This window comes from Ursus maritimus, unplaced genomic scaffold (assembly GCF_017311325.1).
Source record: "Ursus maritimus isolate PB19 unplaced genomic scaffold, ASM1731132v1 scaffold_2, whole genome shotgun sequence".
NCBI lineage: Eukaryota > Metazoa > Chordata > Mammalia > Carnivora > Ursidae > Ursus > Ursus maritimus.
The window spans coordinates 91,672,191-91,697,244 of record NW_024424452.1 but is presented as its reverse complement, the minus strand read 5'-3'; the positions used below and the strand labels follow the sequence as shown (position 1 = coordinate 91,697,244).

General features: G+C 35.8%; 1 protein-coding gene across 5 annotated transcripts in view; it reads left to right on the top strand.

The window, feature by feature from the left end:
* The window catches only part of RPS6KC1 (ribosomal protein S6 kinase C1), a 179,233-nt gene that overhangs the window by 78,028 nt on the left and 76,151 nt on the right, over window positions 1-25,054 (top strand). For all 5 annotated transcript variants that reach the window (XM_040636338.1, XM_040636337.1, XM_040636339.1 and 2 more), the window contains 2 exons: window positions 14,195-14,310; window positions 22,963-23,055. In XM_040636338.1, the coding sequence (XP_040492272.1) occupies window positions 14,195-14,310; window positions 22,963-23,055 (209 nt within the window). The remainder of the gene's footprint in view (window positions 1-14,194; window positions 14,311-22,962; window positions 23,056-25,054) is intronic.

Genomic DNA, 25,054 nt, shown 5'->3' with positions numbered 1-25,054 from the left:
GAGGGGGGAAAGAGTGGTAAATAAACAATTTAAAAAGTTCCATTATTTTGTACTTTCCTCCATTTTTCTCTTTAGCATCTCTCAGCTATCTTCCATTTCTCTATTTATCTTAGTTTTCATGATCCATCATTTCAAAAAGTCTTGGCAGATACCTTAATCTCCCTTCTGATCTTTTATCACATTTACCTGGCAGAACTCCAGCCCTGGATTAATTTATCCATTTGTTTTTGGAGTATCCATGTTTCCATGATTTCTGGCTTACAGAGGCAGACAGCTGGGCAGCTGAGTGCTGTTGGAAGAAACCACACACTCTGGACAGATTGGTAACTAAACTGAATTCATTGTTACTAATCTTAACTGGACTCTCAGTAACGTTTCTTATTCTTTATGTTCTTTCATTAACTTACATATATACAATCTTTAGTTAACTGTTTCATACAACCTCTGCTTTCCTAAATTGCCTGTTATTCCAATGACACCATGCTTTTCTTAGTTTTTAATTCTTAGGTTAACCTTTTTAAGTCTACTTTGCCAGCTCCTTCTTCCCCACTTGACCTTTAAATGTAGAAGTTTATTGGGATTTGGTTGTCAGCCTTCTTAGCCTCCTTACGCTACTTTCTTGGGGATTTCAACATTATATAATTTCAGTGACTGTGTAAAATAACACTGTATTATAGAAATAAAACGTGACACACATATGTAATTAAAAAATTTCCAGTAGCCACATTAAAACTAGACTTCCACTTACTCATATGTGGAATTTAAGAAATAAAACAAATGAACAAAGGAAAAAAAAGAGACAAACCAAAAAACAGACTCTTAATATAGTGACCAAACAGATGGTTACAGAGAGGAGGGTGGATAGGGGGATGAGTGAAATAGGTGAAGGGGATTAAAACAAAACAAAACAAACAAAAACACTAGGATTTCTACTGTTGGCCAAGATGGGCTATAGGGACTGTATTTACTCTCCTTCCTGAAGAAACTAAAAAACCAGACAAAGTAATATAACAGTGGTTTTCAAGGCACTGGACATTAGACAGTGAAGGACAGTGGTTTTTGAGAGACATGAAACAGATAAGGTGAGTCTTAAGATTGCCCAGCTTACTGTCTTGAGTTTCCAGGTGTGGCTTAGGAAGAAGGAAGGCAGATGAATTGTGGCAAAACCTGCAGATTGAGGAGATGGGGCTGAATCCAGCAAGACCAAAGCAGAGTTCACAGTTGGAGCTTGCAGGATCGTTGCCTAATGTCTGGTGTTTTATCTAGAAAGGAGATGGCTGTTCAGAGATTTGCAGTGTCCCCTGGAATACTTAATGGAGTAGTGATTAGTGCCTAGCTGTGGAGAAACTATTCAAGGTGAGAGAAAGATCCACTGAAAGGATTAGGGGAGACATTCTGGGTGCTCACACAGGGCTGGGAATGTGTCTCTTCCTAACAGGTGGTCTTGAAAATCTCTTTCATGTGGCATTAGGTGGAATATTCAAGAGTCTTACACCATGATTGTGGAATAATAGTTTGCTTCAGACCCACCCTAACAAATCTCAGAAACAAGACCCAAAAGGATCAAGCTGCTTCTAAGAATCATAACTGTATTCTAGAACAAAGCTTAATATTTGTAGGAATAAGAAGATATCTACCACCTAATAAGGGAAAATCACAATGGCTGGCATCTAATAAAAAATTACCATTTATTCAAAGAAACAGGAAAAATATGACCCATAGTGAGGGAAAAAATCTGTCATTCAGAACCCACCCAGAATTGACACAGATGTTAAAATGAAAGGATGACGACTTTAAAACTTAGTAGAAATGTATTCATTATGTAAAGTTAAGTAGAGCAAGGGAAGATTTACAAAAGACCCAATTGAACTTCTGGAGATGAGAGCTACAGTATGGGAAATGAAAAATAATGGCAGATTAGATATTTTAGAAGAAAGGATTAATCAAGTGGAGGACATAGCAATAGATACTATCCAAAATGAAATAAAGATGAAAAAATCAAGCAAAAAAATTAATATAACATCAGTAGGCTATAGAACAGTTTTCTTCATGTAATTGGAGCCCCTGAAGAGGGGAGGGCAAGAAGGAGACTGAATATTATTTGAGTGAATAATGCCTGAAAAATGCTTTCCAAATTTGATGCAGATATTCTACAGGACCAAGGAACTCAACAATGCCAGGCATAAGAAACATGAAAGCCTATACCCAGGCACATTCTAATCAAATTTCTCAAAACCAGTGTTAAAGAGAAAATCTTAAAAGCAGGCAGACACAGATAGAAGAACAAAGATGAGAATGATGTCAGATTTCTTGTCAGAAACAATGCAAACAAGAAGACTGTTGATTAACACCTTTAATGTATGTAGAGAAAAATTCTGTCAAGTGAATTCTGTACCCAGTGAAAATATATTTCAAAAATGAAGGCAAAATAAAGAATTGTTAATTGTAGGGTCCCTGGCTGGCTGAGTCGGTAGAGCATGTGACTCTTGATCTTGGGGTTGTGAGTTCAAGCCCCACATTGGGTATAGAGCCTACTTAAAATAAAAAGCGGGAGGTGCCTGGGTGGCTCAGTCAGTTAAGCATCTGCCTTTGGTTCAGGTCATGATCCCAGGGTTCTGGGATCGAGTCCTGCATTGGGCTCCCTGCTCAGCGGGGAGTCTGCTTCTCCCTCTGACTCCCCCCCCCCCGCCCCCGTGCTCTCTCTCTCAAATAAATAAAATCTTAAAAAAAAAGAATTGTTTATTGAGAGTGATGGATATGTTCATTATTTTTGATTGTGGTGTCTTTGGGTTTTTTTTTTTTTTAGTTGGTCTAGATAAATATCAATTTCATCTTTTCAAAAAACCAACTTTTGATTTCATTTGTTTTTCTCTTTCTAAATTTTCTATTTAATCGGGTTCTCCTTCTTCCTCTGCATTCTTTTTGTGTAGTTTCCTCTTCGTTGTTTAGATTTGTTTCATCTTAAGGGGTGGAAGCTTAGGTTATTGATTTGAGATCTTTTCAACATAGGTCTTTAAAGCTATAAGTCCTTCTAAGTAGTGCTTTTGCTACATCTCAGAAATTTTAATTGTGTTGCTTACATTTTCACTCAGCTTGAAATTCTCCTTTTATTTTTGTCCGTTTTTGCTTCTGTTTTAGGACTGTTATTAGATGCATGCATGTTTATAACAGTTTATCTTTCTGATTAATTTAACTTTTGACATTATGAAGTTTCTGTTTTTGTCCCTAGTGACATCTGTTTTTCTTAAAATCTATTTTATTGGGTATTAGTAAAGCTATTTACTTTCAATCTGTTAGTTTCTTTGAATCAAAGTGTGTTTCCTATAGACAGGCTACAGTTGGATCTTTAAAAAAAAAATCTAGCTTTATAATCTCTGCTTTTTGATTGGTGTGTTTAATCCATATACATTTATTGTATTTAATAATGTGGTTGGATTTATGCTTGCCATTTTGCTATTTTCTATATGTCTCCTATCCTTTTTTGTTTTTTACTGCCTTCTTGTGTGGTAAGTACATATTTTTTTCTAGTGTACCATTTATTCTCTCTCTTTTTTTTGTAGACTGTATCATTTTGAGTTTTTTATTTTCCGTAGTGGTTTTTCTGAAGATTAAGGTAATAAGTGCTTTAACTTAAAATATTGTACTTCAGAGTAAAATTACCAGAATTCTAGTAATATATAGGTAACTTCACTTCAGTATAGCTCTCTTCCCTTCTTACATCTTTTTGCTAGTATTATCATATATGTTACATTTTTATATAAGCTCTACACTGTAGTCTTATAATTATTGTTTAAATGGACCTATCCTTTAAATCAGTTTGGAGAAAATCTGAGTTTATCTTTTGCTTCTTTTAAGATTTTCTGTTTTGGCTTTTGATAGTTTGGCTATTATGTGTTTAGATGTGGATCTTTTTGAGTTTATCCTTCTTGGTGTTGTAGTCTTGGTATTTGGTGATCTTCTTGGATATGTAGATAAATGTGCATCAATTTGGGAAGTTTTTTGCCTTTTTCTGCCCTTTTCCCCCCTTTTCTGTTTCATGAACTGCATTTATGTATATGTTGGTGTGCTTGATGGTATCAACAGCTGTCTTAGTCTGGTCCCCCCTCCCTTTTTTATTGTTTAATTTTATTCAGAGTGGGTAATATTTACTCATGTATCTTAAAATTTGCTGATTCTTTTTTTCTGTCAGCTCATTATGCTGTTGAGTAATTTTTAATTCCAGAATTTCTATATAATTTTGTTAGTTTTTATGTTTTTGTTAAAAAATATTTGATGATTGTCTTTCTTTCTTGATTCTAAACCATTCTGTCTCTACCGATAGCCTAACTGACCTTTTGAAAATAGACTCTCATCATGTCACTTTCTTGCACTAAACTCATTGCTTTGAGGATAAAATCCAAAGATATTATGGTCTATTAGGCTATGAATGATTTGGCTTCTGCCTTTCTCTCCAGGCTCATATTGAACCAGTCCTATTCACTTATTCTTTTTAGCCACAGTAGCCCTTTTTTACCTCTTAGAAGGCACCACGGCCCTTCCCGTGTTCGAACTTTCACATAAGCTGGGGTCTTTTTGAGTGCTTTACTGTACTTTTTCAGTTGATAGTTCCTTCTCGTTCATGAGGTCTCAGTTTCAGTGACATTTCCTCAAGGGAACATTTTCTCACCTCTGTTCACACCAGAATAGACTTCCTGAACTTTGCTGTCATTGGGCACTGTTTTGCTTCAAGTATTTATCATATTTACAATGAAATAATAATTTGTGCAGTTACTTAATGAATATCTCTTTATTTACTTGTAATATCCTTGAAGGCAAGGTATTTTATTTATTGTATTTTCTAGCACAGTGCCTGTTACATAGGAAATTCTCTATAAATATTTTGAATGAGAATGATTCTATAAATACATATAAATGGGCACTTGACCAGAGAGAAGGAGAAGGCTTATAGGGAAAGTTTTTGCAGGAGGTGATAAATAAGTTGAATCCCAAAGTATGTATAGTAAACAGCGAGGATGCATGAAAGTAGCTCTTGAAAATACCAAATAGGTTTAAAATATCTTCTGTCTGGTATATCAGTACTCTGCACAGACATTAGTATATGTGTCCCAAAGGTTTGACAGCGTGTTGAATTCAGCTGTTTGAAATGGCATTAATTGTATTTTTAAAAAAGATTTTGCTTATTTATTTTAGAAAGAGAAAGCATGTGTGTGGGGTGAGGAGCAAAGGGAGAGGAAGAGGGAGAGAGACTCTGAAGCAGACTGCCAGGGGCAGAACCCAGTGTGGAGCTTGATCCCATGACTGCAAGATCATGATCCTAGCCGAAACCAAGAGTCGGATGCTCCACTGACTGAGCCACCCAGGCAACCTGCATTAATTGTATTTATTATTACAATTATTATATTTGTAGTATCAATAGAAGTAGTGGAACTCAGTGTTGAGACTTCTTGATTGTCTGACCTTGAGTTTGGTTTCTAGCTTTAATAAATAAGCTTCTGTCCTATTCCCTTACCCAGTCTTAGTCATGTCTTTCCTATTCTAGCATCCTTGGAATGGGAGCTCTGTTCTGTTTTGATCAGACCCAACCCAAAATTCTGCAAAACAAGCGTTTAACCTAAAATTAAAGCTTGGGAGCTGGGAAACTGTTATTTGATTTGCTGTAATACTTTGCTCGTGTTCTTATTGGGAGCAAGATGGGGATAGACAGGTACTTTTAGCATACCTCAATAGCTAATATTCAAGGGAAGAACGGAATAGCTCACTTAGAAATATTTGTATCAAAATGAGGAGTTACATAAGTTTGGACCCAGAAGGGTTAATTCTACACTATTTCTAAAACTGTTTGTGAAAATAAACAAACAGAAAAACTGTTTCCTGAGAATTCTTTATTATCAGGGTTTCTCTGTATTACAGGTAATCATCATAGATGTTCTAATAAAAATTGCCTTTTTTAAAAAGAGGAAGAACCTTACAAAAATATTAAAGGGTTGTGCTGCTTTCTTCATTTTAGATTTTATTAGCTTTGGAGACCAGAAGTCTTGGGCCTTCAGGAATATCCATCTGAGGATGATTATTGGTATGCGATATTAGTTCATGCATAATAGTAATAGTAATAATAATGATGATTACCTTTTATGTAGTTAGAATCAAAGTGTATGAGTATGAAACAATATATTTTGAGGTTTTGGTTCTTCATTTGTTCGTCTCATGTCAAAGATATATGTGTCTGATGGGTCTAGATGGAATAGATATTATACATTAAAAACCTATAAGGAGCCTTCTAAACTTCTGATGTTCAGGGCGCTTGGTTTCCTGCAGCTGATGGGCTTAACATGCTGTATTTCCCATAGGTTTACAACTGCAGGAAGAAAGTCTGGGTGAATCGTTTTCTGTCAGATGTTTCTTGAATTGTTGGTTATTTTGGTGTCAAGTTTTATGTTGAGAGTTTCACGTTTTAATGACAAAAATGTTTACTGGAAATTATAGCTTGGAAAAGAGAACCACATTCCTGCTTCTACAAAAAAAAAAAAAAAAGCTAGGTAAAACATTGATGTAGGGTAAAGTAGCTGTGGAGTTTTATATTCAGATTGTATGAACAGTAAACAGAGCATCTAAAATAACCACTTGCACATTGCAACAAACACATCATCATTTGCTTAAAAAAGAGTTATAATTACAGTTGACGAAGCATGGACACCATAAAAAATGCATTAGTTTGGCTTGACACATTAATTACCTGTTTTTGCAGATGTTTTTATGTATTGTTGTGTGAACAGTTTACAAAATAATTACAGGAAAGTCGTATGGAAAATAAACTAAGTGGGTGGTTTCTCGTCTAAATATTTTCATTCATGTGAATCTCTGTGAGGCACAGCTGCTCGATTGCAAAAGCAGAGAGAGAGATGAGGATTCTCGAAGGGTTTTTTACTAGTGGTCTCGGTCATCAGTATCCCCACATTTTTATATCTTTAGCAACACAGCTTAAAAACATTAAAATGAGAGGGTTGATTTAATTCCTGTGATTACTGGAAAAAGCCTTAATTCTGCTCAGAAGAAATATAGATATCTATGAGTATTTTCAAGTGAACCAAACCAAACTAAAAAACCCTAAATGGAACCTACTGCTGCTTCAGTACTAGGAGGTATTAGGCACTTTGTGGAGTCAATCATTATTACGTAGTTTTATATAACTTATAGCTTAAGTCAGTCTTAATAATTAAACATTGAGCCTTGTGTAAATTACACAGAAGTTGAGTTTATTCTCTTTTAGGAAGTATTAAGACCGTAAACCTGCTTTTTCTCATAAGCTTAATGTGTTGCCATTAGTGATCTCAAAGTGTATTTCATCTGAAAAATAACCAGATCATTGTACAGGCATATTGTACTCTTACAAACTGTTAAGAAACAGATTTTCCAAAATTGTAATTGTCAAACAAGAAAAAGTTCATAGACTTCATTCTGTTTTACACAGTGGTTTACAATTAAGTAGCATATCTATGCTTGTGTTTCCCTCATTGATGCTGTCATGACAGTTTTTCATAAAACTAAATAAAAAATGTAGATTGTCCTTTTAGTTCAACCATACCACTTCTATGCTGTGTTCCTCCATATTCCTCTCTTACGATTTCACCTACACAGAAGATAAAGACAATAATTATATAGACATTTTCTAAAATGCATTTATCTTAACTAAGTTCAAGAAAGGCACTAAGTTATAGGAAGAGTTAATTGGAGCATCTCTAGGCATGATAGTATTGTTATCAGACCATGTAGTATTGGTGCAAAATCATTCGCTTTTCCATTCATTTATTAAAATTTATGGAGGGTCTTCTATATGTGATGTTTCTGTGACAACACTGAAATGACTGTAAACATTGAGAGATAACTGTGTCTGGAACATAATAGATGCTCAGTAACTATTAGGCATCTTTCTTTCTGAAGATGATAGGAGCAGCAGAATATGTGGTTGTGGAGAACTTTTTCACTTTGGTGGCTTACTTACTTCCTGGGGAGGATTTTCTTTGTTATCCCGACATGGGCTTCAAATGTGATATACTGTGGGTGTATTGCTTGACGCATTCTTTGAATTGTTTAAATGTGGAGATACGTATCTTCATGTTAAGTAAATCTGGAGATGGAATGGAGTCTGTTCTAATTCTGGTATACACTAAGTCAGTTTAATTTTAAGGTGGGGATGCATTAAAGGAGTCTGTAAAACCTTTAAGATTCAGAAGAATTAACTGCATATAGTCAGTAATTATCACTTTACATCATCTCAAAGGAAAATATGTGATCCAATATCATGACATCAAGAAACCAGTTGTTGGACTTTAGAGCCTTCCATGGATTTGCTACATCTAAAGATGTCTCATAGCGTAAAAGAAATGAGCAAAAGCCTTTGTGGGGGTTGGGGGACTTCTCATATTTACTAGTATAGCAGATAAAACAATTCTTAGTTTATGTGGAGTTTCTTTTCCATATTTTCTCTTATCTTTATTCCATCTCAGAAGGCAAAGTTTTAGCTCCTAGGTTTTAATTCTTCATTCCTTTTTCCTTCGATATATTTATAGTTCTTTTTAAACTTTCTATCTTGATCTTTTAGAAGCCATTGATTATAGTATAAGGGACACTTAGGGGATTGATTATGTATCAATGTATGTATCTGTCTATCTGGACAAGAGTTTAGTGTCACAAAGAGACTGGCCAAGCAATGTTCTTAATGAAAGGATTGAATAATTGATGTTTTGGGTACTCCCCTTTAAAATTGCAAAACAAAAAAATGGGTTAGGGAGCAGGAAAAAAATTATTAAATCTAAGAGAAGATTGTCTCTGTAGGCATCTGATTTAATGATGTGTTAGTTTTCATTCAGTATTAACTGATAGGCATTGAACTAAACAGCATTGAAGGCAGTCATAATTGAGGCAATACCTGGGCATGAATATTATTATGACTTTTGCTTTTACTATTCTTTGGTGACTTTTTGAACTTCTGGGGCTCACATAACACTTGCTTTTGAAAAGACATTAATATGGGTTTGGTTAAATGCAAATGGGAAGCAGATTACCTGACTGACCAGAGTTTGTTCTATGTGGAGAGGCTGATGGCCCCAGTTGTGGTAGATAAGTAAAACCATAAATTACTGTTTTTCTCAAGGTTGCCTTTTGTTGTCAGAACACTTAGCATTAGTCAGAAATTATACCTGAAAAGAACAAAAAAACCCATTAACTATAGTAAATCAGCACTAAAAAAAAAAAAGCAACTGTAACCACCAAGGCCACCTCAAGCAGACATATTTTTTTATGTTACTAAAGTTGTTATTAAAAAAAAAAAAAGGAAGCACCAATAAACAAAAACTCATTCCCTCAAACCCACATTGATTTGAATGTTCTTTCTAATGTGGTAAATCTGAGTTTAAAACTGGGCATGTCAGGGGCGCCTGGGTGGCTCAGTTGTTAAGTGTCTGCCTTTGGCTCAGGGCATGATCCTGGCGTTCTGGGATCGAGCCCCACATCAGGCTCCTCCACTGGGAGCCTGCTTCTTCCTCTCCCACTCCCCCTGCCTGTGTTCCCTCTCGCTGGCTGTCTCTCTCTCTGTCAAATAATAAAATCTTAAAAAAAAAAAACTAAAAACCTGGCATGTTTGACCAAGAATACAGTGGAAGAGGGGCTATTGGAGAGTGTTTGTTGGAGTAGAGAAATAGAGATAAGAATATAAGATGTGCCTAAGTAGAGTCTTATGTGGGGATTAAATTCCGTGCATATAGCAAAAATCAGCTATAGTCAAAATACTCTTAAAAATCCCTTAAAATTTTGCATAAAATACAGATGTAGACATACTGTCTTTCAAGTAATCTAACATTGTTAGTTTTTCCATCAGCATTGCTTTTCTTTAGTTGAGCCAATGATAAGGCATTAGCTATATTCTTTTTGGTGGCTATGGGTAGAATAACAGAATTGGAAGAACTACTTTTTCTAGTTTGTGAAACTGATTTTCACTAGTTCTGTGAATAAAAATGCCTTTTTGGGTTTTTTTATGGGTAAATGAGAAAAGTCCCGTGTTTTCCAAAGAAAGCCTTGATTAACAAGGATGTTTTGAAAGACCACTTTTCCTCAGGAAGGCCCATTCTCTTTCACACAGTGTGAAATTTATACCTCTTTGTAGCTCTAATTTTCCTGTGTCCTTCTCTGTCGTCTTCAGTCTCTTTCTCTCCAGTTGTACTCTGCTATCTTGTCTGATAGGCTCCCGTCTCAACTCTTAACGATTATTTTCTCTTCCTCTTTGTTCCATACTCACTCATAATTGTCCCATGCTCTCTTTTTTTCTTGTTCTACTCAGTAACAGCATAATGCACTTCAAATTCAATCACCTTAAGCATGGTATCATAAGACCTGGTTTCAGTTTAGTACTTAGATTAACTTTTCAGCTGAGAAAGACATTCCACATCCCTGAGCCTTAAGTTCCTTAGTTGAATAAGGAAGGTAATGTATCTCTTATAAACAGGATTTAATATAATGGAGTGCCAAGAGGTGAATAAATTAGAATTTCATGATTCCGTTATCTACAGATTGTGCCTTCTATAAAACTTGGAAACTTAAGTCAGAGTTGGTGCTCTGAGACATGCAGGATGGGCAGTGCAGTGTTTCTAAGAATTTCAGGGACAACTTTGACTTTCTCCTCATTTCTCGACAGCTACACCCTATTCTTTCACAGATCATATTCTTTAATCACCCTATATCCATCCTCTCTCCTGATCAGAAATTGATAAGGTTGACGCAATATACATAAGACATTTTTTTTCTGGTACATACAGTGGAACTTTTTGACATAAATCTTAGTAAATAATGGGAATAGGTTTTTTCTTTTGAATGCTAGAGCCCAGTGGATATTCTTACTGTATCCAAATTATTAACAGAAATGTAGAGAAACTTAATGAAGGTACTGGTTTATCTTTAGATGGAATGTAAAATATGTACCCATTTTTAAAAGCATTTATTAAATGTCTACCTGGATATAATACTGAAGAAATAATGGCTACATCACCCAATATGGGATTAAAAGTTGAATTCCAGATAACCTAGTTTTCCTTGAAAAATAACCATTATGGGCTCTGTGTGTGTCTTAACATGAAGATTAAGAAGAAGTGGAGTCGATGGAAAATTTTTAATCAGTTAATATCTGTTAAAGTCATATTTACCAATAATTTGATCAGTTAAAATTATTCTGGAAATCCATAGATTAATCTTTTCTTCCTAGTACTTCACAAACCTCAGTAAGTTTCCAGCAGTAGAAATCTGCAAGAGGTGATTTTCATCCTTGGCTGCTACTGTTGATCAGCAGTGGTTGTGACCTACTTTTATTAAGGGGCTGGTAGGGAAGGAGTCATAGTATGTATATTTAAGGTTACGTTTAAAAAGCCTTCCAGTATTCCATCACTTCATTGTTGTTTCCATGGAAGCAGAACCACTGTCAGCAGCAGGAGTCCATTTCAACTGCTGGCTTCCGGTACTTGTTTCTCTGTTACTATGGAGACTGCCTAGAAAGCAGCAGAGATACCAAAAGTTTAAAAAACAATGATTTGATTACAAACTGTGGTTTTAACTCTAGCTTGAATTAAGGTGCTTCATAGTCTTAGCAGTTTTAAATTTCAAATTGAGACAAATTAATTTTTGTGAATAAAGCAGATTTTGAAGTTGTGTTAAAGCTTGTGATCACACTGAGTTAAAAAACTAAATTGCCATAGTTTCTATTACAGTTTAGCCTATGCTGAATCAGAAATTTTAAATGGGGGATTGAGGTAGAACCTGCAGTGACCGGTGCTCCTGATAATGGAAGTAGCAGAATCCGTGAACAGTAAACTCAAAACTAAAGGACAAGTAATGTGTAGAAATAGTCTTATTTATGTGGCACACTTTACCTTCACAACATCTTTCAATTACTTAGGTAACTTTCACAGATACATTGTATAAAAATAAAAGCTTGCGTTTAGAAACTCAGTGAATTTTAAGGGCAGAGGCAGGAATCATTGATATTTTAATTTTAATTGAAGTTTGGGGAGTTGGAGAGGTAATAAATGTAGACTGTTCATGGTTAAGAAGCAATAGAGATTCTCCCCGCCCCCAAGACTAGTTACATTTTTGAGTTACTCATAAAGGAGAGAAGAGATGAAATAGTAATGTAAAAGGTGTGAAAGGATGGTTTTTGGTTGTTTTTTTTTTTTTTTTAAGCAAAATTGCAATCCCAATTTGGTTGCTCTTTTCCTTTGAGGGCTCTATTCAGTTGCGATTCTTCAGTTTGCATGTGAGAAAATCCACCTTTAAGCTACAGTAGTCAAAGAATGGCAGGAATGTAGCTTCCGCTGAAATCTGGGACCGCAGTCACACCAGGATTCCTTTTTTTTTTTTTTTTTTTTTTTTGGTCTCTCATAACTACTTCTCTCTGTTAAATTCCTTCTTTCTGATTGGTTCTTTGCACCTTGGCAGAAACTAAGGCTGCTGGCAGTTCCAGTCCTCTTGTTTCCAGCATCAATAGCAGAGAGGGAATGATTGGCCCAGTTTGTGTTGGGCCAGTTCCTCCCTTCTCCAACTGTGGCCAAGAGAGTGGGCTTCTGTCATTGGCCCAGCTTGTGCCCAGCTTGTGACAGAGGGCTCACCCTTGACTGACTAGTAAGGGGCAGAGGGTCAGAGATCAGAAACACGAATGCAGTTTTCATTCACACTGTGCCTTGTTAAGGGGTGAAGTGGTAGGGGAGAGGTGGAGGACTACGAAGGGGAGAAGAAAGGGCCATTCCCCAGAAGAAATAGAAGATGTGATTCTAAGGCAGAAATAAGGTTTTTCTACTAGTAGTCTTTTGGGGCGGGGGGAAATGCCTGCTTTATTATAATTCAGTTCAGTTCACTTCAGCAACACAGCAATGTTATTTTGTAGGATTTGGTTTAGAGAGAATCCCAAGATTGAAAACCTTTACAATTTAGTGCTTCCTGTATACAGCTGTCTTTGTTGTGGTGTCTTTTATGTATAGTCTCCTTTAATCTCTGTAGTCATTTGAAGTATATATTTAGAGAATGAGGAGGAGGGTCAGAGAGTTGAGGTGATTTATCATTGGTCACATGACTAGTGAGAGGCAGAGCCAGAATTTAGATAACCATGGTTTCCAGAATGTAATCAAGGGCACTTTCCATTGTTTGATACTTGCATTTTGGTTAATTTCATTCAGAAGATGCATAGGGTGAATTATAAAAAAAGTACTGTGTATGAAGTGCTTTGAGAAAAACGAGTCATGAATGTATGGAATATTATTTATGAAAGGGGCCTTAGAGATCAAAAAATACAGTGGTTTTCAAACTTTTTAACTTTCAGTCATGGAATCCTTTCTTCAAATGAAATGTTGTATCACAGTCAAATATATAAAATGGGTAGAAGCTTAGGATCTTTCCACTCTAGAGAGGAGAGAGCCCAGTACTTCTTTCATGGGCTGGACCACCTCTTTTTCAAGGTCTTAAGTTCTTTGGATACCTTTTGTTTAGAGAAACAGAGCCAGACAGGGTCAATGATTTGTTCATCTTCATATAATTGTATATTACAGGGATTTCAATTACATTCTTCTTTTTCTCTATTTAAAAAGTTTTTATTTTAATTCCAGTTGGTTAACATACATTTCAATTACATTCTTATTTTCAGTCATAAGGTGGGTGACAATTTGTTGTTAATGAAAAAACCATGAAGCTTACAAAAATCAGAGTGAATTCAGAGTTCCCTAAATAATTTTATTCTCCAGTTTGGTGGTACTTTTAGAGCATATCAAATCCATGTCATGGCTTTTACTCCACATCTACTGCATTTAGTCCCAATTTGTTGAATTGGACAATTGCATACTGCCTGGACTAGGCTAGTCTTCTGTCTGTGGAGCTTTTTATACTATATTTCTTATATATCAATGCCTCCTATAAAAGGTGTCAGGTGCTCTCTCTATATTTAAATAGGAAAATTTCCGAATTTGGATAAATCAAATTTATGGTGGTAATATTTAGACCTTCTAATACTAATAAATTTGATGTCTGTTCCAATTTTGAATCTCTCCTCTTTTTAGTTAGAAATGTGAACAAGTGGTGAACTGGGTAAAAGGAAGGTAATCTTCAGATTGGATAAAAGAAAGTTTGTTTATTTTTCACATGTCGTGGCTTTGTTTTCTCCTTTTAGGAGAGTCAAGCCCTACCCGGCGAGAAGCTGTGAAGAGAAGAACAGCAGAGTATCTCATGCGAGCAGAGAGTCTCTCCAGCCTTTATGGAAAACCTCAACTTGACGGTGTATATCAGGTATGTCTTATGTCCCATTTTGTATTTTCCTTAGCCATTTCTGCTGTCTTGTCTCTCAGCTTTATTGATAATTAGAATGTTTGAGAATTTTGGTTTTTGGAATTTTCTCAATAACTTTCTAACAAGTGTGTTGGTGGGAAGAAAAGCATTAAAGTGAACCACCAGGTGTGGAATAAAACAGTACTTGCTTTCTCCTGTCCCTTACTCTACCCCTAAAACTCCAAGTGTAAAATGACAGTAATTTGTCCCGAATCTTATTTGAACATTTTTTAAGGTCAACTAACTTTTTTTGTACAATTCTTGTACAGTTTCATTGATTCATGCTAAAACTAGTGTTTGAAACATAAGTCCTACAGGTAGCTGCTGTAGATCACCTAGAATTATAAAGGCATAAATCTAATCGGGTTACTTAGATTATTTGGGACTGTCCTTACTTAGTCTGGTCTGGAAAGCAGGTGAATGCTTAAAACATTGGAAACATTGTGGTTTATTCTTACTGTTTTTATGTCATATCTATCTGGATTTGACACATATCAAGAAGTAACTTTCTGTTTTTCTTCTTTATATAAACTAAGTTTTTTTCTGATACAATTTAAGAATTATATCTTCTAGAGATGGGAGAAAGTGCTTATTTTCTTAGTTGATCTAAGATGCAGGTGGGCTTGTTTATACCCCAGCTGTGTTATAAGAAGCCATGGAAGACTGGACAATTTTAGGTTCAATTTCTACATCTGAATAATGATAATAGTGATTCCTTCCTAGGTTATTGTTATATTGTTATGTATTGTTATATATATATATATGTGTATGTGTGTGTGTGTGTGTGTGTGCATGTGTGCACTCACACACCCACACAAATACTGTAAATCAAGTGCCTACCTCATAAAAAGACTAGCCTGTAAGCTAAGCTTATAAGAGTAGCTTAATAAGTTTTAGCCCTATTTTTCATCTCCTTTCACATACTGCTTTGTGTAATTTTTTCCATATTTTTAAATGCTTATATACTTTTTGACAATTATAACATGTCTCAATTTTCTAGTTTTAAAAATAGTCCAATACTTAATCTTGATTCATTGGACCATTAGACTTTTTGTTGCTGATTTTCTGAGTCCTTTTCATTTTGTGTGTGATCTTTTAAAATATACAATTATCAAACAAATATTTATTATTGAGTATTTTCAATGTTAAGTGTTTGACTATTCTTTTTTTTTTTTGAGAGAGAGATAGGATGAGTGTGTGAAGGGGAGAGGCAGAGGGAAAGAGAGAGAATCTTTTTTTTTTTTTAATTTTTTTAAAATTTATTTATTCGACAGAGATGGAGACAGCCAGCGAGGGAGGGAACACAAGCAGGGGGAGTGGGAGAGGAAGAAGCAGGCTCATAGCAGAGGAGCCTGATGTGGGGCTCGATCCCACAATGCCAGGATCACGCCCTGAGCCGAAGGGAGACGCTTAACCGCTGTGCCACCCAGGCGCCCCGAAAGAGAGAGAATCTTTTTTTTTTTTTTTTAAAGATTTTATTTATTTATTTATTTGACAGAGATAGACAGCCAGCGAGAGAGGGAACACAAGCAGGGGGAGTGGGAGAGGAAGAAGCAGGCTCATAGCAGAGGAGCCTGATGTGGGGCTCGATCCCATAACACCGGGATCACGCCCTGAGCCGAAGGCAGACGCTTAACCACTGTGCCACCCAGGCGCCCCATAGAGAGAATCTTAACCAGGCTCCACGCCCAGTGCAGAGCCCATTGCGGGGCTTGATTTCACAACCCTGAGATCATGACCTGAGCTGAAATGAAGAGTCGGACACTTAATTGAGCCACCCTGGTGCCCCTGACCATTACTTTTAGAATAAAAAAGTTATGTTCTGATTTGGAAGTAATATACTTTTGTTACTTGTTCTTATATAATGAATATGTTTTAAATAAGATATCTGCTGTTTCATTTTCAGATTATTCCGTGTTCTGTTTTCTAATCTTTTCCTATTTTCTATCATTGTTGTTTTAACTGTATTATTATTTTTTGAACTCCGTACTGTTTTATCTTTTTTAAATTGAATATTTATCTGAAGATTACTTTGAATTCAGGTCTTACTTTTTATGGGGTTGACAGCCCTCCTTGTGTACATTCTCAGTTCCATTTTGGGGGACAATTATAAAAGTATTAAATAGGATAGCCTTAATGAACTTACTTGTTTTACTAATTCATCTTGTATGTAAATATTCTAACAGCTTTAGAAAATTACTAGGATTTTATTCTTTCCATTAATGTTAACTTTGAATGTTCTATCTATTCTTACTCCTTCAAACTCCCTACTTATGCAGCCCGTTATAGTTTCCTGTAATCACTTCTGTGAACAATAATTTATTAAGCAAATAAATATATAAAGCCTGCTGTATAGCTTTTGACTTGGAGAAAGGAACCATAAAGTATATCATTCAGAAATTCCCTTCGAGCATAACTTCTAATGAAAATAAAACAAAGGAGATCTAATACAGGAGAATTGGTTGTATTAGATTATGTATGAATTCACTAAGCATTGGTTAGGACTTCCTATATATACGTTATCAAACTAGATATACTTTGGAGTTATACAAAAGATAATGACACAATCTCTGCTTTTGTAAACCCTATATAGTATAATTGAGGACACAAAATATGTACCTCATTGAGGATACAAAATTTAGAGAGAATGGGAAGAGTCATGTGGAATAATGGGAGCTTGTATCAAAAAGTGTAAAAAGGACTACCCATGTGAATGAGATTTGATATGCTAGGATTTTTTTTCAACTCTTAGGCAAGGAAGCAAGAGAACAGTTTTTCTTGCTAGACCAAGGATGTTTCTCTTTTATGATTAATATTTGCTTTTGATTTCACTTCTGTATTTTATGCTGTTGAACCTGGTCCTTAGTCAGGTCAGGGGCATGCTTGATTATTTTCTTATCTATTATTTAACTTAAATGTCTTCTAGAGGTTCTTGATGAGCTTGGTGAATTCATTATTTCTTTCTTTAACCCTCTTTGGGCTTCAGTGTCAACCAACACAATGAGAGGATCAGTATAAATGATTTCTAAGGCCCTTTTAGCTCTTAAATTCTGTATAAAGCAGATATGATTTCTCTCTAGAATCCATGTGCAAATATTTCTTTCTAGCCTGGTTGATTAGGAAAATAAAGGAATTCCTTCTGGTTTTACAGTTTTGTGTTGATTGTCATTTTCCCCATTGGTGCGGTCTAGGTCATGACTCATTCCACCCGAGTTTTCTGTGATGATTTAAGCTTTTGCTTTATTGAATTTATTTATGAGACTCTTTTGTGGTAAATATAAAAGTTCTGAACTTCCCAGTCATTGATGGTAATATCCTTTTTAAAAAAGGACAGAAAGGACCAAAAGCACACTTTGTTTTCTTCATTACTTCATTATTAATAGGCTCTAAGAAAACTTAAGGGGCAGGTTTCAAAAAAAGGGAAGTGAACTTTGTTTGAAGTAAAGGTGAAGTCTTAACTGACGGAGATAAAGTTCTTTTTCTCTTCTTTCTTTCTTCTTCTTTTTTTTTTCAATTGGAGATTCTTTGGATGATTTAAGAATTAATATTAGAAGAGGATTTTCCCGGAAAAGACTTGGAATAGCTTTTTTGCTCTTTTTGGCTCTAGGAATTTTAAACCAAGATCATTGAAATTTAGAAAAAGACAATAAATGGTCTATATTTAGGACACAAAAGATTGTGTAGTTTCTAATGTGTGAATACATTTTTTGTCATGCCGTTAAATAAGGTGTGAATGAAAATTAATATGTAGAATGCATGTCTTTCCTGAATATTTGTAGATTTTGAGTACAATTGCTATAATATTGAAATATTTTTCTTTTGTGCATTTTGTTGACTGATATATTTTTTTTTTAATGATTTTTTATTATGTTAGTCACCATACAGTACATCCCCGGTTTCCGATGTAAGGCTCGATGATTCATTAGTTGCGTATAACCCCCAGTGCACCATGCAATACGTGCCCTCCTTACTACCCATCACCGGTCTATCCCATTCCCCCACCCCCCTCCCCTCTGAGGCCCTCAGTTTGTTTCTCATAGTCCATAGTCTCTCATGTTTCATTCCCCCTTCTGATTACCCCCCCTTTCTTTATCCCTTTCTTCCCCTACTGATCATCCTAGTTCTTATGTTCCATAGATGAGAGAAATCATATGATAGTTGTCTTTCTCTGCTTGACTTATTTCACTTAGCATTATCTCCTCCAGTGCCGTCCATGTTGCAGCAAATGTTGAGAACTCGTTCTTTTTGGTAGCTGAGTAATATTCCATTGTATATATGGACCACAACTTCTTAATCCAGTCATCTGTTGAAGGGCATCTCGGCTCCTTCCACGATTTAGCTATTGTGGACATTGCTGCTATGAACATTGGGGTGCATATGGCCCTTCTCTTCACTACGTCTGTATCTTTGGGGTAAACACCCAGTAGTGCAATGGCTGGATCATAGGGTAGCTCAATTTTTAACTTTTTAAGGGACCTCCACACTGTTTTCCAGAGTGGCTGTACCAACTTGCATTCCCACCAACAATGTAGGAGGGACCCCTTTCTCCACATCCTCTCCAACATTTGTTGTTTCTTGCCTTGTCTATTTTTGCCATTCTAACTGGCGTAAGGTGGTATCTCAGTGTGGTTTTGATTTGAATTTCCTTGATGGCTAATGATTTTGAACATTTTTTCATGTGTCTGTTAGCCATTTGTATGTCTTCATTGGAAAAGTGTCTGTTCATATCTTCTGCCCATTTTTTGATTTGTTTATTTGTTTCTCGTGTATTGAGTTTGAGAAGTTCTTTGTAGATCTTGGATACCAGTCCTTTATCTGTAGTTGTTGACTGGTATTATTGACATTTCTCAGTTTTCCTTTAGAAAATATTTTAAAATGAGTATTGTGTCATGTCACCCTTAGTGAGACATGGCTCAAGCAGCGATGGCAGTCAGGGGCAATCCACCTCAGTAATAGAACTGCAGTGAAGAGACATCCTTGAAATGTGATCTAAGGAGGCTTAGGAAACCGGGTTGGAGGGTTAATAAGTTGCCAGTGAAAGTCTTGGCAAAAGCCAAAATTTTACAGATGAAGCCAAGTTCAGAAACTAGTCTAGTTAGCCCTCAGGTTTCAGAGTGTGGGTTCTTGATATGTTTTTTTTAGTGCTTTCCTTTTACCCTTATCTCCCCATGTCCCCAGCCTCGCCCCCCGAAATTGTGACTTACTCTTCATTACTTAAGGACAGGTAGCTAGCCCTATTCCACATGCGGTTGGTGGACCAGCAGCATCAGCATCACCTGTTAGTTTGTTGGAAATGCAGAATCTTAGCCTCTCTCAGACTGACCGAATCAGAATCTCCCTTTTAACAAGGTCCTCTGGTGATGTGCAAACACGTTAAAGTTTGACAAGTACCGCACTCATGATTGGTAAGAATGGAGGTAGATCTCAGTGAGATCAGGGATTAATATCAAGTGAAGAAGACTGTGGACAGGATAAACAGCAACTTTAAAGAAATCAACAAAAACAAAGGTAAGCATCACTCAGCCATTTAGAGAATGTAGAACAGAAATAGTAAACAGATTTTATTGGTGTGTTTACTCTAATCCTCTGGTAATTGCTGCCAAGAACACTGCATTATGAGACAGAGTGTGAGATTAACAGAGATATCTGCCAAGGGCTTGAGCAGTGGAGTGATACGTATTTGCCATCTTTGGTTTTGAAGATTGTTGGATCATCATACATTCGTATAAGACCCATCATGTATCCTCCCCCCACCACCTCGCCTTCTGTGTTTTGTTTTGGTAGAGATAAATACAACCACTCCTTGCTTCTCTAGGCATCTTCTGTTACAGTAGTTAATATATACAAGTGAAAATTTTACTTTTTTCATTGAGGAAATCAGCCATGTTTCCTAGAAATGCACCATATTCTCCCATCCCCCATTCCCTTAGGATTGGCTGGAGTTTCCCCAAACAATGTTATATTATTTTATAAGTAAGATTTAATCCCCTCTTATCTATTATCTAGTTTTGTCATCTTAGATTGCTTAACCTTGCCGCTTCTCAGTTTTCTCATCTGAAAAAAAAAAGAGAGAGAATATGTTGGACTTGATCTCTGTCTCTTTCTGTTCTTAAAATTCTGTGGATTTATGTTTCCTTTTGCCATCTGAAAAAAGGAATAGATCTATAGGGATTCTACCCAATTTAAATGCTGCATATAAGGAATACAGGATTTTTTATTGATGATTTTATTTCATGATCTTTCTTTGTTCATTTCTCTGATCTTAAACTTTTATAGATGGTTAAAGTGGAAAGAGAACTTTAATGATCACTTTGCCTTTGGTCTTTCCCCATTACAATTTCACCATTCCCATCTTTGCAGAAGTAACCTTACTAAATCACTGTTTTCATTGGGTTGTTTCTCATACAAAAACTTGTTTTCTAGACTCTGGAGAATATGGTCCAGACCTGGCATTCAAGGCCTGTGAAAACTGACTGGCCCTAAGTGGTGTGTAATTTTATTTTCCTTTGTTCTACAATGTGAACGTTTTTTCCCCACCAGGCCAGTTTCCTTCCAGTCCAATATTTAATATCCTTTTCCTAACCTAATTTCAGCATAACCTTTAAAATCATCTTTAGTTCCACTTCTTTCTGAGACATCATATAGGAACTAGAGACTTATCTCTATTGTCTTGTATTTTTAAAAACTGTTTTGTTGTTATTTAGTTTTTCTTGTATTTGGCTTATCTCCTCAAATAAATTATACTTCTTGAAGCTAGGGAATCATGCCTTTTGATGGTATCTGTTCTTCTCAGTTATTATGTACATAGTGGACACACAGTCATTATTCACTGAAAGGTGCAGTAGAGATTTTATAGTTTGCTTCTTTGTTGTTGAGATTGCTACAGGGAACTAGAAACTTTCTTTGGAAACGGAAAGATCCAGTGACATCAGTGAGTAAGAAAGTATAAGGTAGAAATAGGAGATAGGAGACACCTGGGTGGCTCAGTCAGTTAAGCGACTGACTCTTGATCTCAGCTCAGGTCTTGATCTCAGGGTCGTGAGTTCAAGCCCTGCATCAGGCTCCATGCTGGGTGGCTCAGTCAGTTAAGAGTCTGACTCTTGATCTCAGCTCAGGTCATGATCTCAGGGTCATGAGTTCAAGCCCTGCGTCGGTCTCCATGGTGGGCATGGAGCCTACTTAAAAAAATTTAAAAAATAAATAACTAGGACATAGGGATGTTAGACTCATTTGGCAATATTTTTAAAGGTAAAGGTAGTGGATCATTTAAGGTATTCTTTCCCTCTATAACTTTTCCTCAGCATTTCTCTTACCAAAAATCACAAGTAGCTCTTACTCTTCCTGATAATAGTGACACTTGATTTATCTGCGTTACTGCCTTCTGTTGTTTTCCTACTCTCTTCCTCTGTTTTCCTCTCTCCTTCCAACTAACATGCTAGGTGCTGTATGAAGATGAATAAGGTGTATTTCCTGTTCTCAGGGAGCTCCGTGTCTAATGATACTGGTCTGCACAAGGACTTGAAGTATCAAAAGTGGTATCTCAGTAACTGTTAATCATGACATTTCATTAACCAGGATATTTACCTTCCATTCACGGGGAGAACAGTGTTTCCTGTATGTTCTGATAGACTTCTAACAACAAACAGTTCTGCTTTGAGGATACATTAAAGGCTTTGTGTTTCCTGTCATCCTTTGCAGCATTACCATTTTACTATACAGATTAATATAACATTGCCTTCTGGTTGTAAATGCCAAAGGGAGGTGTCTTTGGAGTTTATTTAGACTAAAGTCGTACTTTACTGAAGACCAATGGCTGGGGAGTTATGATTATTCTTTCATTGTGTCTGGTCCTGAAATATCCTTTCCCGTTTTCACCATCTTTTTTGTAGCCAACAGACCTAGTTTTCCACATCACACATGTTGAAATATTTTTTAAAAAAAATTGTTTTCACTTGTGAGTCATCTCTTTTCTATGCTTAAACAACCACGATTGTAACAATTATTGCTTATATGATGGAGTTTCTTCATTTCTCACCGTTATTGACAATTCTTCTGGTTAAACTTGAATCTGCCAGTCCTCTTAAAATACATAGTATATTTTTATAAAGTAATATTAAAGGACTATAGTTTTATGATTAGAGAGAATGACTTGTGTTGCCTTTCTTCCCAAGTTTATCGATTATTACATTGTTTTTTAGTACTCCCCCTTCTAAATTACTCTTGAGCCATCTGGGGTAAATATAGGGTTGTGATTGATGGTTGGCTCAGTTTTCCATTTGTTACAAAGTTTCATTATAGCTGTACAGTTTTGAATTGAATTATTGCTCTAGAAACTATCCCAGCTCATTTTTTCTTTTTAAAATTTTGTTTTCAATGTTGTCATGATTTATTTACTTGCAACTTTTTTCTTGCTTTTTCTTTTTGATTTTCTTTCTTTTTGATTTTATTTTTTTTTATTTTACATTACAGACAAACAGAAACTTCCTCCTTTCATCTTTCCGTTCTCTGATTTATGATAAATTTAGTTTCCTTTGGCCTGGCATTTGCTTCAGCAGGCAGTCTTCCTTCAAGTACCTCCCTGATTGATGTATAATCTTTGATATCTTCCATTAGCCTCCAGGATCACTAAGTTCAAGGCCCCCTTGGAACCTAAGGAGCCCTGCCGAGGAGCTGAAGGCCTTCAGAGTCCTTGGGGTGATTGACAAGGTAATTCTTCAGTGTCTCTTCAAGAGTTCAGTCATAAATCGACTGCATGCTGACATTATGTCTTTGAAGCTTTGGATCTTAAGGATATGAAACAAAAGGAGAAAATGACTCAAATGCATCTGCACTTTAAAATAACAAAAGCAGAAGAGAAAAAGCTTTTATCTAAGCAATTCATGTAAGGTCATGCAAAATATATTTGAGCTAAAGGAGAGGGTGCATATTTGTTGGCATTCAAGTTGAGTAAGGGTTTGGTTTTATAAATCTGGTAGATCAGGGTAAAGATACACTTTTTGTTAGTTACAAAGACTTGTTAGTAATTTTCAACATTAACTGGTATAGTCAAAAAGAAAAATGGCACTCTCCTAAGAACTACCATTTACTGAGTACCTACTATGTGTCAGGCTGGCTACTAGGCATTTTATATAAAACAACTTGCTTAGTCCTTCCCACAACCCTGCTTTTTCCATGCCCAGAAGTCACATAGCTAGTGTAGGGTAGTACTGGAATTCACACCTAGATCTTTCTGACTCCAAAAGCATTTTTTTCCCTAGTACACTCCCCCCCATACACACATACTTTTGTATCTGGAATAAAAATAAAGAGATTAACAGAGATATCTGCTATTGAGTTTCCCCAAATTTGGTGACATCTCAGATACGCCAAAATTTCACAGTACTGGCTGAGAGCGTACAAGTGTAATTTAAAAACCATACACAGTAAACCATGTTTTATATGTATTTATCAACCACCACCTTACCTTTCAGAGTAAAAGAAAATGCTTTATTTAATATTAAGGTATAAGTTTAGGCTTTTTAAAAATATTAACCACCTTTTATGAAGCACCTTAGTGTTCATTTATAACTTACCGTCCATTGAGTACTTCTTATGTTAGGTATGCATGTGATTTGTTGCTACAGCTGAACAATAAACAGCATATCTCAGGTAAGTTAGACAGAAACTAATGGTCTGTGGTATTCCGAAGGGAACGTTAGATTGGATATTACATGAAGCGCTCAGTGTCTTATTAAATCTTATAAGCATCATTTTTCTCAGATAAATTCATATAATTGAATTTTGACTTCAAGAATTCTAAGCAGTCGTACTTTTCAGCCTGAAATATTTCTTTAACCATGTTTTCCCTAGCTTTTTCAGTTTGGAGAACATTCTGTTTGAGAGTACAGAGAAGCAAAATAGGAACTGAATAGTTCCTAGGTTGTTGGATTTCTGTGCAAGCAAATACACTTTTTTGATGTCGTGTCTGTTCCCTCTCTTTGATGTATTTATTTTGATAAAGTATGACCTTTCATTGCTATGCTCTAATCATGAGTAAGTCACCTTGAAGTCCTGGTAATATCTGTGAGTCTCACAGGTTTATCCAAACAAGCACTTTCAGCAGTGGAGGAGTTCTTAAATTCTTTGCTGAGGCACAATTTGCCACTGTCTTTATTCTGTTAACCTGGGAAGTGTGTTTGGTGTTGAGAAGGTGACATTTAACTTTGTAAGTAGAGATAAGGAAATATGTATTTGGGAATTAATAAGCTTTGCAAATAATCTTAAATTTTACAGGAGTCACTCTGTGTAAAAACATTATTAGATTTCTAAAAATTTGAATTATTTTAAGATAAATTCTTTACCATTTGGGTTTTAGAAACTGGAAGTTTGGAAGAACAGTGTTGAATACATTGAAATGGCAAATACACAAGATATATTTATCTAAGCCTGTACAGACCACAGTTTCTCTCATTCTGTTTCATTGCAGTATTTGTTCTTTATGAGTTATTTTGAATGTTATTGTCTATAAACTTAGGAAAATAAAATGTCCCTAGGAATAAGATTTTACAGACTTTTAAATAGCAAGTAAATCAAATCTGTTCATCAATATCTAGACCGTAAGCTCCATGAGAACAAGATCTTGTCTTTCTTGTTCTCTGTATTCTCAGTGCCTAGAATCGTGCTTGACACATAATGGGTGCTTAATAAATATTTGTTGAAGGAATAA